Raw genomic sequence first — 13910 nt, forward strand, 5'->3', positions numbered from 1 at the left:
ATATTTTGGCTCAAGATGATAACAGATATGTGAAACTGATCTCTTTAGAACTTGGTGTGACAGCAAATCAACATGACACAAAACTTATAATAATGCCACCACCACTTAGGGTTGAAAAATGATAAGAAATCTAGTTCGGTTTAAATGTTGATTACATACGTATTAAAACCATTACATAACTCCCTGGTTTAAAATATTAATTATATTTAATTTTTTCATATTAATCTCTAGGTTATTATTTTGAACTACAGTATCATGTATAGTGTATTACTAAGGAGAGCATCTGGAGATCTGTGTTGAGTCATGGATTTCCCCGGTTCTCTGCAAAAATGGAAGGAGATGGTGGGAATCAGAATACTATTGGGAGATAGCAGGTAAAGCTGAAGACTTCTAGTTTGTGGATGAACTGAGTGATTCATGTTAGCCGCCTCCTCTGGCATGACCCACCTAAGTAATTTGGTTTTCTTAGTATTGGGTGGGCTGGGTTTGTTTCTGAAGTTTAGTTTTCCACTGTACCATATGTGGTGTCTGACACTTGGGTATTTGGGCATGTTGAATATTTTGCAGATGAAGGTTAAATGTAGCCCTTTAGGTAGCATGTGTGTTGAGTATGGTATCTAAGATGTTTCTGTGTTTCTTTCTGCCTTTCCCCTGGAAGAGGCAAGCAGTCATAACTTGACAAGTCAATGGTGCCTTCTGGGTTGAAGGATATCTTCTTTGTCTACCACAGGCATTTCCAGATGGCTGGGCTCCTGCCATTGCCATTGCCGGGGAGGTGCAGCACTTCTCCAGAAGGGAGACTGCAGCTTCCCGGTTGGCTCACCAGGGAGATCCAGAGCTTCTGGTGGCTGCAGTTGAGCCATTCTGCCTTAAATTGCAAAAATAAAGCATGTACCTACAGCTTTATGCTTTTCTGTAGCGTGCATCTTCATCCCACAGAGACCACTGACACATAGCAGTGCACCTATAGGTGACTTTCTCTACCTGAGAAGCAGCACAGAAGTTCAGGAGGTTCTGCGGTTTTGGGAGTGCAGCATGTACTATATTTATCACCCCACATGCTGTGGAGTTGTTGTTTTATGGTGTAATGTTTTGGATTACTGTAATGGAAATTATTAATACTTAAAATTAATTACTTATACTTCCTCTGCTGTCCTTTGCACTGTTACCAAATCTGCACGTGTCCCATTCTTGGTATTTGATAGCTGACTGCAAAAATATTATTGCTCCCTCCTCCTGTTAAGGCAGGATGAGGTCTCTATGATTTTATTATCTACAAATGGTGTAGTTAATCAGTGAGAACTAAGAAAGTACACCACTACACATAAATATTGCTAATACCTGATTTCTACACAAATTAATTTTTACTCATAAAACTCCATGGGAGTGAAATTCTTGATGGCATATACATCTATAGAAAAATACAGATAATCAAATGGCGGGTATTGGTGGAAAAGAGAAGGCAGAAGAGAGAGTGGTAATCTTGACTGCAGTGAGGATTTTATAGGTATTTAAAAGTCTCTGTCCCTTTCATTTGACAGTTATTTACAACATGTCTTCTAAGGAAGAAAGCTAGTTGGCAACATTTTCAAGGTATTGAAAAAAGAATATTCCCTCAGCAGATGAAGGTAGTGTTTTTTTTTCAGATTGCGTCTGTTGAAATGCATCTGTGTAAAAGCGGGAGACGCATTTGAGAATATTTAAGGATGGTTTCTGCATGGCCTTTTTGCAGTCTGTAATTTGTAATGTAATGCTTTCAAAATATGTTTGTGTAATGAGGATTTTCCTGTAAAATATGGAATTGACTATTAGCTGTCTCATCTCATTGTGGAGGGAGGGAAGAGCACAGGTATGTCAGTAGGCGCTTGCGTCACAGCTCCTTAATTTTCAGTAGAGTTTTGTGTGCCTTAGTCATCGCACACTGCTGAAAGTTTCCACTAAAGGGCTTAATTGACATTTCTAGAGTAAAAACAAACTCTGTTTTAGTTTGTGAAAAAGAAAATCAAGAAATAATCAAGGTATAAATTAAAGGAAATTAGATCATTTCTGAACAGGGGTGATTTTCCTTAATTTAATCTACTGACATGCATATTTCCTCTATATTTGTTTTTATTCATGAGTTTTCTGTTCAAGTAAAAATGGTGTGGTTGGACTGCTCACCTTAAGCTTCTGAATTTTGCATGTTACAATGTTTGGTGTCTTTCCACCTTCTAGAACCAGAAGCCTGAATTTGTTTGCCTTTGGTCTTTACAGCACAGTTGGCATTAGAGGTTATACTTTTCTCTTTTAAAAAAATTACATACTCTTTGAATAATTCAGCAAGTTGATGTACCTGATGAGCTTGCTGATCACAAATTCCAGTGTGTGGATACTTTACTTCTGAACTGCTTAAACTGAATTCACTATAGGTTGTCCTGAAACCCGATTATGTCAGTCTTTGAAACAGTCTTACACCAGCTAGGCAGCACAGCTACTGAGTTTACTTTTAATAAGTGGGGAACTTATGGATAAACCTGAACAACCTTGGAGAGATACTGTGTATCAGGGGAAGCTATTGCCTGCAGCAGCCTTTGGAGGACAGCACAGGGAACTGAAACTTGCTGCAGCGTGACTTGAATACGACATTTGTCATAATTTGTAATATTCAACCTGAAGCGGAATGGCGAGTGTACTCAAGTGATGATTCGTAACATTTTAAAACTGGCACCTGCCCGGAGGTCCTTGCAGAAGTGTGTTCCCCTCTTCAAAGACTTGCTGCCCCCTATGACTACCTTAGCCCATCCTGCAGTCCTAAAGAATGGAGAAAAAGGGTTGAAGGTGTGCCTCAGAAGTATGGGCCATGTTTTCTGTGCTTGCCTTCAGGTGCTCGTATGGGTAAAATGGAGCATGAAATACTGGCCTTTGTTCAGGCCATAGGCAGCTTCTGCATCAGTGAAAAAGGTGCACCACTGTTAATACCTTTTATTTCATGTTTAAGAAGGTGTTACATGTCACACTGAGAGAAAACATGGTCATGCCTTATCCCAGAAAAGGTTTTTTAATTTTCTCTCTCAATATTGCAAACCTCAAAATGTTGCTAAAGGTGGCATCATGATTAATGTATCACTATTAGAGAGCAGACAGCAAGCCAGCTTATGACACATTTTTGCTTTGGTTAAGAAAAATAACAAAAAAAAAAGTTATTCTGTATGCTTCTTTGAACTTGCTGATGGATTATTAACTAGAAGAACTCCAAGTGCATGACAAAATTAAGAGCTGAATACTTGAAGGCTATGTTATCTTGCCTAGCGCTTTGTAGTGCATGCAATATTTTGTTCCATTGGGTGTTTACCCATCATCAGGGACATCTGAAAATGTTCTGCCCTTGGAAGGTCACATTCTAAAATGGATCCATTCTAAGTTGTCTGGAAGGCTGTTTCAGAGGTCTGTGTGTATAACATAAATTCAGCATACTCACTAAGAGTGAAAGTCTGTTCTGGTGTGCAACAATGTATCTATATTTTAAAATAAGCTTGGAAAAATAAATCTGAGCTCATTATTAGTATCGCATGCAAAATAATTTCGGTTATATCCTATGCAATGTAGATATGGTCGTGGCAATACAATGATATTTGCTGTTCCATGTCTACATAGTTTCCAAAACTAAAATTCAGTGCTTAGCTAAATTGCTAAGCAGACTGGTAAATGTCCAATTTTAGCAGCCTAGCATATGTTTATAATTTTTGTTTTAACATATGCTATGTTGGTTGAACTCCCCTCCCCACACATACGGTAGATAAAAGCTGTCACATCACAAAATGGTGGCAGCCCAACTTTTCTAACATTTTCCATGGCACTTCAGAGCCTTGCATTAATTAGCTATTCTTGGATAGGAGACAGACTCTCATCTTTGTAGAATTTTGGTTTCAAACCCATCATGTACTTTGGTTTATGTATGCAGTAGCCCATCTGTGTTTCTGCAGTCATAAACAGTAAAAAGCCCAGGGCATACAGAAAAGCGGTCAGCGAGAGTGGGGGTGCCCTTGCTTCACAGAGGTAAAAACCTAGCAAATGGCCCTGAAAGCAGGCCTGTTTGGTTCACTGGTGGGCTCTAGTTTGCTCAAACAAGAGCATTTTCTCTCTTCCACTTTTCTAGGAGAAGTGGGTGAATAAAACAGTGCTGGTGCACAGGCTTTTCTCCTTTCATTGTAAGCTGCTGAACTACCCTTCTTTTCTCCCTTGCCAAGGCAGGTGTAAGGAGGAGTTTCACTGAGTCTACGATTCTTTCCTAAACCACGGTGGAGTAGAGGGGACTTGTGACAAATACCACTGCACCTGTGATAATGCTGTCTTAATCTTTGCTGCACTGTGACATGGAAACCTGGATTTAAACGTGAAAGGATATGCCTTAAGAGTACAGCAATATGATAATGTGAAAAACACGTGGGGTTTTTTTTTGTATTCTGCGATTTTTTTTTTTTTTTGTATTCTATCTGCTGTTTCCCTGTTGTTAAGCTCCTGACTGTGGTGTACTTCTGCATATGTAACATCTACTGTGCTGCTACATGGGGGATGGTTGGTTTTCTGTGGGGCTGAAGGAGCCTTGTCATCAGCTGAAACTGCTGTAGAAATGGCATGGTGTCTGTAGTAGAGGACCGACATTGGCAAGCGTGGTCTATCCTGTGCCTGGTCTATCCATAGCATGGACGGGGTTGTTCTGATGCCTTCATCCCTGGGCAACATGGGTGCCGCCTTCTGCCCTATGGTCTACCGTGAAGCTGCTCAAAAGCTCATACACATGCACAAGCATGGTTCCAAACATATTGCCAAAACACAATGTACGATATCATCCCTATCAAAGATCTGAGTTCCTGCAATTGTATTAGACATCTCCGTATGGAGACTGAGGTACAGGAACAGGCCCATGGAGCTTCAGAGGAGCTACTGAGGTACCCAGGAATGTGACAGTGTCAAGGTAAGGGCCTGTGTAATAGGAGATGGTGGGTCTGGTATTTGCACGTTCACTGGCAGTGCTTTGAGAAGCATCACTCTGGGAGGTGCTGGTGGGGCAGCCTGCTTTCGAAACTCTGCGTCAGCTCCCAGCTGTGAGTCAGAGGCACTCTGAAGCCCAGAGCACGTGACTCACTGGAAATGCTGGTGGAGCGCTTTGCTGTCTTTGGATAGTAGATGCCAGTGGTGGTAGTTCAATGTTTATTTCCCATTTATATATTTGTTTTCAGTTACAGGACCTACAGCTGCTGTCTGGCTTGCTGTGTTTGTTAGCTGGCTGGCAGTCTCTGCTGTGGGATTCAGGTTTTGTCAGTGTGCACAGAAACCCATTTCATTTTACTGCCAAATAATAAACATGGTAGAACTGAAGGAAGAAAATGATACATTTAAACTGTGCTTTTTCAGACCTTTAGATAGATGTCTGCTAGAAATAACTGTCTATTTATTACAAGTGAACATAAGTAATTAGTGTATCCTTAACATAAGTTATTTATTGCTAGCGGAAAGGTAGAGATTTCTTTATTTTCCAGTGTTGCTCTTCACCCCGGTAAACATTGCTTTGATTTGAAGGTTTCTTGTACAGTGTAGACATGTACAAGAGTGTAAACATGGCTTTTTCCTTCCTTCTGTATGGCTTCTCTCCCCAAATGTAATTTATCACCAGAATCATTAAGGTTGGAAAAGACCTATAAGACCATCAAGTCCAACTGTCAACCCAACACCACCATGTCTCCTTGAGTGCCATGTCTACACATTTTTTGAACACCTTCAGGGATGGTGACTCCACCCCCTCTCTGTGCAGCCTGTTCCAATGCCTGACCACCATTTCAGTAAAGAAGTTTTTTCTGATATCCAGTCTAAAGATGAGTGCAGAGATGTGTATGTTAGTGTCCCTTAAAAATCATCAGTCTTAAAATAAACAAACAAAAGTTCCTTCCTTCCCCACCCCAATATTGATAGTTCATATTTGAATTTCTTTATCCATGAAGTTATAATCTTGAGAAGAACTGTTTATGTTAAAGTTAAACTTCTCTGATTCTCTAAGGGATGGTATTTAGGAAAGCACCAAACATCACGAGACTTGCAATAAAGTCATGAGAGTTTTTCGTACATTACAGTTATGTGTAAGTTTTGAATAAAATTTTTTAGAAAAATAAATGTATGGGCAGATGGTGATATTTACTTAAGAGAAGCTGAATTCGTTATCTGACTAGAACTGGGTATTTCAAGCAGCTGTTTGGAAATGAGAACTCATTTCCCATGAAGGAGAACGTATGTTTAGGGAAAATGGAGCCTCTTTTCAAAACGTAAGGCTATCCCTTGTTTAGTCTCTGTCAGAGGGGTTTCTGGTGTGTGTATGTGTGAATTCTTTTATGGAAGGACCTTGCCAGTAATGCCCAAGAACTAACTTGGTGAAACAATTTTGCCAACTCTTTAAATAAAAAAACCCAACAAAACAAAAAAAATCCCCAAAGCAATTCTTAAAAGTTTCAAAACTAGATAAAAGTTGTAGCTTATCTTTTTTCTTAAGATATTTGACCAGAAAAAGGATTAAACCAAATATTTAGTAATCTTACACTGCCCTGCCAAATTTAGTTTCTGACTACCCACCTTGCCTTCATTTTGATTTACTGAGGTACAGTTACTTCAGGAAATAGACCTATAGAGAACATCCAGGAGTGTAAGCCAGGAGAAAGGTAGCCACATTTGAACATACCCATTATCTTCTACAGATCTGGTTGGGGACTCTGTATTCTAGAATGTGTCTGTTCTATTTGCATTTCTATTTTTGGAGCTTAATAGTATGAAGAATGATCTTTGTTTGTTCTTTTTTTTACACTTGTTTCTCTTATGTTCCTGTGGAAAGCTAGCCAGATACTGTAATCCTAGTGTAAAGACAGAAAGCTGTCCTTTGAAGACTGTGGTCTATTCATTGCTTATGTCCTTTTCTTCTGCCACTTCTTTAGGAAGTCCTTCATGGGAAATTCTTTCACCCAGGAAGGCTGTAGCTCTAGATTCCTTGGTTCATAGAGAAATACAGACCAGTTTGTTGTTTGGAGCAGATGCCTTTCCCCAGTCACTTCTAATGTCTCTGATTTCCCATTCTGTAATAAGCAAATTGTAATGCTTAATTATTTTACTGGAAGCTATGCTAGTATTTGTGAAGCCCAGCTATAGATTTTCAAGTGATTTTACATCTCAGAGTGTGCTTATGCATTTGGAGTGACTGAAGGGCTCATGATCCTCAAAACTGTGTTTTTGGAATTCCTTCTTTGAACACTACAGCGTAGTACAGCTGTGTACACGTGAAGCGTAAAGGCTGTTTGTAAACAGGGCAGGTGTGTAAAGGTGGCCCTTTGATAGGAAACAAGTTGTTCAGTTCAGACATCTTTCAGCATCTCATCACTTCATTCACCTTCCTGACATTTGCAAGCCTCCCTGCCTGGTACAGCTGTGGAAGCTGTGAAAATAGCCATTCTGGTAACATATGGAGAACGGGTTTTGTGCTCACCCCACAGTGCTAACATTGGTTCTGACCATGTGGAGCCTTTATTGTGAATCTTGTGCAATACTCATATGTGAACTTAATATGCTGTTTATATATAAATATATGCCTTGTGGTCTGGCCATCTGTTTTTTCACAGTGCTTCAGTGGTTTGAAAGGTTAAATTGGTTTTGTTTGGCATTAAGTAAGGATTAGCAATGATTGCATAGTGTGTGCCACATGCATCTGGTTGATGTGGGACACCTTCCGTAGCTTCTGCTAATGGGGGTCGATGATACAACAACAAGTTAATGCTTGGGGTTTTATTATAAGCAAGTCCCTGACTGCTGAAGGGCGTTGTTAAATTTCTGAGTTTCTCATAAGTAGTATTCAGTTATTGCCTGGTATTTTAACCAGATGAAAAATACTGTTTCTAAGAAGGTCTACTGTTGATTCAGCTGTTAAGAGTAGCACTATCTGGAATGGGGTTAAGGCTAGGTCTCGAGTCATTAATATTGATGCAGTGATGCAGAAGACTGATAATTGAATAAGATACCCTAGCTGAAATTTGATCACAAGGGTATTTTCCATCCTCTGAAGTCAAAATAGTGGTTTATAATGGGAACTTTGTCATATTAAACAAGCAGACATTTGGATTTCACTTATCCCTGAGATACTAGCAGTTCCTGCAGCAAGATTGAAGTTCCTAATTAAATTTTTTTTTTCTTTTTCTAGATCATAAAAGACTTTGCAATGGCAATGCTCTGGAAATTCGTGAGAGTAGCTAAGTGTTCTAAAACAGCTCTGTCACCAAAAGTAAAAATTAGAGGAATACCCACCCTTTCAAGGCATTCTTCATCCAAGTCTGTACCTTCAGATTTTGCTGCCAACACACCCTGCTCAAATACTGTGGAACTGCTCGGTAAAGTTTATCCTCAAGATGACTACAGCAATGTCACAGAGAAGATTCTTTCCAAGGTGGGGAAGAACTTGCACAACAAAAAGCATCACCCTTTGTGGCTAATCAAGGAGCAGGTCAAGGACCACTTTTACAAACAATATGTAGGACGCCGTGGGAATCCGCTCTTTTCTGTATATGATGGTCTTTCTCCAGTGGTTACAGTACAGCAGAATTTTGATAGTTTGCTTATCCCACAAAACCACGCCAGCAGAAGGAAAGAGGATAACTATTACTTGAATCGTGATCACATGCTAAGAGCACATACATCAGCTCATCAGTGGGACTTGATACACTCCGGCCTAGATGCCTTTTTGGCAGTGGGAGATGTCTACCGTCGTGATACAATTGATAACACCCACTACCCAGTCTTCCATCAGATGGAAGGAGTTCGTCTCTTCTCCTGTCATGAGGTAGGAATTCTCTAGTTGGAGTGAAAGAGGTTTTGGGTAAGTTACATGATCTTATATTTGCTGTAAGTGAAGTGCATGCATGTAAACATGTTAGAGCAACGCGTGTGTTATGCTGTAGATTGATAAAGATCAAGTGATTGATCATGTAGTAATACTTTTTGGGAAAAATATAGGTGGAAAATGTTGAATTTGAAAACAACTATAAACTTCCCCAGGAAAATGTAGAACAAATGGAAAGATAATATTCTTAAAACTAGCAAAATAAAACATTATCTGAAAGGAAACAGCTGGTTTAGCTAATGATCTGCATGATTCAATTCTAGTTCTATCACAAGTCTCTTCTGGTAAGGTCACTTCACCAAAAATTTTGTCATATTAATACTTGAAGGACTCATGGATGAGAGTAGTTGCAGCTACATCTGAAGTACGGTTTTTATTCTGTCATCTTTTTTCTTTGAATAACTCCAACATTCAGTAAATTAATGTCTTTTTTAATCAACTGTTCCATTCTTCATCTCATCCTAAAGCTGCATTGAAGGATTCATCTGTTGCAGGTGATAGTTATGGGGGTGTGATACAGACACAGTAAACTCATCAGAGTCCAGGGGCATCAGCTAGAGAGCTCTAAGTAGATGTCCAAGACCCTTGGGTTTATATATTTTGTTGGCCCAGCTTGCATGTTCTGCAAATGCCTGGGTGTCATTAAGCATTCTGCTGTATCATTGATCAGTGGTGAATATAAGCCAGTTTGTTTTTCTAAATAGTAATTGATTTGTATAATTTGTGTATGCTTGTAGCAATACTGCCAAATTCACACTTCTATAACTAAAACTAGCTTATTCTAATAATACTGAGATGTAGACCGTTCTTAATGTGGTTGCCAGTGGGTGACAGGAGCTTGGCAGGGAAGCCTGGTGGGTTTGGATGACTGAGGGAAAACTAGAGTAATCACAGAGCACAGCGTTTCTCACTGGTGGAAAGGGTTCGTGCTGGCTGCACTGGTGTTTCCCACCCCATGCTGTCACTGCTTCTTCCCCTTTGAAAATCTAACTGCCTCTGCAGATGTTCTGTGAGTTATGTGGCATCAAATACAGCTTGCGACCCCTTCTTTAGTAACCAGGAAATGTAAATCTTGCAGATTTACCCAGTCTTGTTTGTTTGCTGTTCTTTTCCCATAGGCCTGTTTATGAATGCAATCAGGGTATATGGAAGAGAAAAATGTACAATACTACACCAAAAAAAATGCCATTTCTTAATGTTTTGTGTTCACGACAAACTTTTTTTACTTGAGCAGGAGTTCCGGCATTCAGATGGAAAGATTTTATCTGCCACAAAATTGTAACATCGACACTCTTGCAGGATGGCATTTCTGCAAACTTAGGTGTGATTGATCTAATGAATGAAATTACTGTTAATGAATACGGCCCTTCAGAAATTTTGGTCCTAATGACGGACTATTTTTTTCTTCTCTACAAATTTAATAATAGGAATAACAGTAGAAATATGATTTTTAATAACTGGGAAGAAAGTTACAGAAAAGTTCACTGACAACTTCTATATAGAAATACATGATGTGTAACAATCTGTTTTGTTGCATTGTAGATTGCTGTTTCTTTTTGTTGTCTTTCTTTTTCCCCAAGAAAATGGTAGAGATTTTATTGGAGAATATTAGTATTAGTAGCTGATGAATTCGAAGTTGGCGATGTGCTGGAAAATGTGTCTGTCTCTCTGAAGAATGAAAATCCAGTTCACTTTTTGTACAGAAGAAGGAATAGTGGCATGGTGTACAATGTGTAGAGACTTGTTTATTGGACAACACGCATAAATTCTAAACTTGAGCATGATCTAAAGCATCCTTTTTTGCCTCAGTTGCAGATTAAATACTGATGGAGTCTTGCAATATGTAAAACTTCTTACAGTCACCATCACAAGAGCCTTGTGGAAAAAATTGAATGTGTAATTCTGAAATTTCACTGGGGACTGTTTCTGTGTTTGATATTCTGGTTGCCTGTTCAAAATAACCCAAATTTAAATAATTCCAGAAGGAACTGTCTGAGCAGAACAAAAGCTCAATGGAGGTAATCCTATATGAGAGAAATATTTTTATATTCATTTATTTATACCAATGTTTAAATTGTAACCCACTGAGCAGAAATGTGTGGATGTCAGGGCCAGTTACCTTCATCTCAGACTTTTCATTCATAACCAGACTGCAATCTCTGGCAAGAGGAAATTTGCACAGTACTGGGGATAAGAATCTTTGGAACTAAGGGAAAAAACTGGTAGCTCTTAGCTACAAGCCCGGAGTACATTTCCTCCTATGGCCAATACAATAATTTATATGCTGTAGGCAGTTTACTGCTCTACTTTGTTCTTTTGATTTATACATTTATCATTTGTCATCTTCTCAGTGATAGTAACCAAAGAAGTGTGTGTGGGGGTGAGAATAAAACCCAAAACCTAGAGTGATTTTATAGGAACTTGAATTTAGAGGCATTTGACATCTCATCTCAGTTTGGGAGGGGGGAAAAAAAGTGAGTTGATCCTCAGCTGAAATTTTAGGCAGGATAAGACCATATAAGATGTAGAAAAGTGTGTCTCCTTTACAAATACCAAATTCTGTAGTCAAGGCTAGGTTAAAAGTTCTGCCCTGTGACTGAAACCTTTAGTATAATTCTTTTTCATATCAGAGTTAAAATCAATACATTGGAAGTAAGAGCTGGAAAAACAAATCATAGTTTGGCAATTTTAGTGTTTTACTCTGAGATACTTGGGAGCTGTTTGCTTCTTTGGCTATACTATTTTTCATGACGGTTGGTTGATTATTTTTGTAAGAGAAGAGTAATCTATGATTTGAAGATGAGCAGGTAGCCGATGCTTTTCTGCAGCTTTGTATGAGTGCAGGTATTGAAGTACTAAAGAAATTCCCATCTTCCAAACTAACTCATTGCTAAAAGCTAGAATAAGTCATGCTGAAAATTCCCATAAACTCTTGAAAAAATGTCCTTGGACTGTTATAAAAGAACTGAAAATCTACACAGACATGTTTTCAGTATATTTAAAAACATTTTAGATAATTATTACCTGAATGTAATATATAGAAGAGTTAGAAACTACATAATATAAATAGTTCAAACTAGTGCCAAAATAGCTTCCCGAATCTGCATTAGAATTCTGGACATAAAATGAATTGTTCTTCTTAAATAGTACCCCCAAATGTTATTTCTTTTGTACTCTCTTCCTCTAGCATGCCTGTTTTCCTTCTAAAGGGTGTATGGAATTTTTTTTTTTCCTTCTATGGTGTATGGCTTTTTCCTTCTTTTAATCCTTTGGCTTGGCAATATTGATACTGCTGTAGTCAGGTTTGAAGTGGCTAACTTTTCTGGGTGGATTATAAAGAAAATTATTTCTTTGCTATGCTGTGGTATTTGGTGCAGTTCTTTACTTGCCACAGTTTATGGAAAAGAGAAAAAAAAATCTTAACTAAATCACACTTTGTGCATTTTAGCCAGCAGAGGGAGCCAATATAAACCCAATGGCAGTCGTAAAACATTTTTTCACTTGACAACAAATAATGTTTACACATTGGAAGGAGACTTCATAAGGTATTTTATAGTCTGTATTGAATTATACATAAATTTTAAGAGGAACAGATGTGAAAACATAGGAATTGCTTCTCTAATTTAGTAACCTTGTTCCAATGGAGGCCAATAGCAGATTGTTCAGATGGTGAAGTGATACTCTTATCAGGCACGTTTGTGCTAAAATATGAAAATTATAAATCGGGATGCTGCAAAGAAGTAGTAGGGGTACATCTTTATTCTCCATTGAAATGTTTTTGGTGGAAATGACAACTCTTTTGTTAGGACACAATGGAAAAATGTAAATATTCCAGTTAAGAATAAGGACTGCCCCTCCAAAGCAGTATATATAATTGCAGGAAAACATTTCGATATTGTAACCTCATAGAGTTTATATCCTGAAGTGTAAAGATTCTCGTCCCAGGTAATAGGAGTGTAGATTTTCTTATTCATATAAATATGTACTCCTTTCCTTGTCTTTTCATACTTGTGCACCCTGGCCATATTCTTTGTGCATGGTTTAAGGAAAAAAAAAAAAAAAGTTGTTTTTATCCTTTTCCTTGTGTTTTTGGGTAGGTGTGAACACCTGATTGACCTACATCTTTGTTCGCACTTTTTTTAACCTTTTTTCTTTTTTAAACCAGTGCATGCCATCCTAGGTTTTCACTTGCAAGACCAGTGTCACTAGGTTTGATTTCTCCAAAATCCCGTATGGTACTGCAGCTTTGGACACTGTAAAGGAATTTAAATAGGTTTATAGTGTTCCAGGGATCAGCCTATTATATAGAGTGATTTGGAACATTTACAGGATGTGTGAGAATATTTGTCTATGTAACTGGGAGTCATGATAGCAATGTTTAGTTGGGTACTGAGGAACAAATATTTAAAAGGCTTAAGTGGCCCAGGACAGGTGCCCCCCTTAGCCCTCTGGAACTTGAGGATAGGGAGAGGCTTGTCCAGGGGTGATGCAAGACCCTGAAATCAGCCCCTGGAAATCCCCTTTTCTGTGTGTTTCTTCTGATCTGGGTGATGCTCTTCAGTGCCTCAGCCAGCAAGGATTAAGGCTTGTGTGAGGAGGAGTCAGTGACTGTAGCCAGATGACATGGACGTGGAGGGTCATGGATTGGTGTGTCAATCCCTCTGGCTGAGGGCGTTTACCTCCTATCATGTAATAGCATGTATGAGTCAGAGGGAATTTGGGATTTCCTGGGTGCTTTGAGATAATAGTATTGAAGTGGAGATCCATGCAACTTTCTTCTGTAGGTGGCAAATGACGAAAAAGGTTTTTGGTTTGTTTTTTTTTAAAACTTGGGATGGACATCTACCACATATCTCCCTACATGGTTACATGCTTATGCCATCTCTTGATAGCACTGATGGCACTGTGTGCCAGCAGTTGTACCCGCATCTTAAGCACATCCAGGCATGGGAAGAGGTGCTGGCTGCATGCATTTGGTGAGACACCCAGCTCAATAAGCAGTGTT

At 38.8% G+C, this 13910-nt stretch overlaps 1 protein-coding gene across 8 annotated transcripts in view; it reads left to right on the top strand.

The window, feature by feature from the left end:
• The window catches only part of FARS2 (phenylalanyl-tRNA synthetase 2, mitochondrial), a 252560-nt gene that overhangs the window by 49635 nt on the left and 189015 nt on the right, over positions 1 to 13910 (top strand). For 6 of the 8 annotated variants that reach the window (XM_064443541.1, XM_064443536.1, XM_064443543.1 and 3 more), the window contains one exon: positions 8210 to 8845. In XM_064443541.1, the coding sequence (XP_064299611.1) occupies positions 8228 to 8845 (618 nt within the window). In that variant the 5' untranslated portion in view covers positions 8210 to 8227. Of the gene's footprint in view, positions 1 to 4226; positions 4423 to 4934; positions 4955 to 8209; positions 8846 to 13910 lie in introns of those variants that run through there. The other 2 variants (XM_064443539.1, XM_064443540.1) reach the window with 2 other exon arrangements.

This window comes from Phalacrocorax carbo, chromosome 2 (genome assembly GCF_963921805.1).
Source record: "Phalacrocorax carbo chromosome 2, bPhaCar2.1, whole genome shotgun sequence".
Classification (NCBI taxonomy): domain Eukaryota; kingdom Metazoa; phylum Chordata; class Aves; order Suliformes; family Phalacrocoracidae; genus Phalacrocorax; species Phalacrocorax carbo.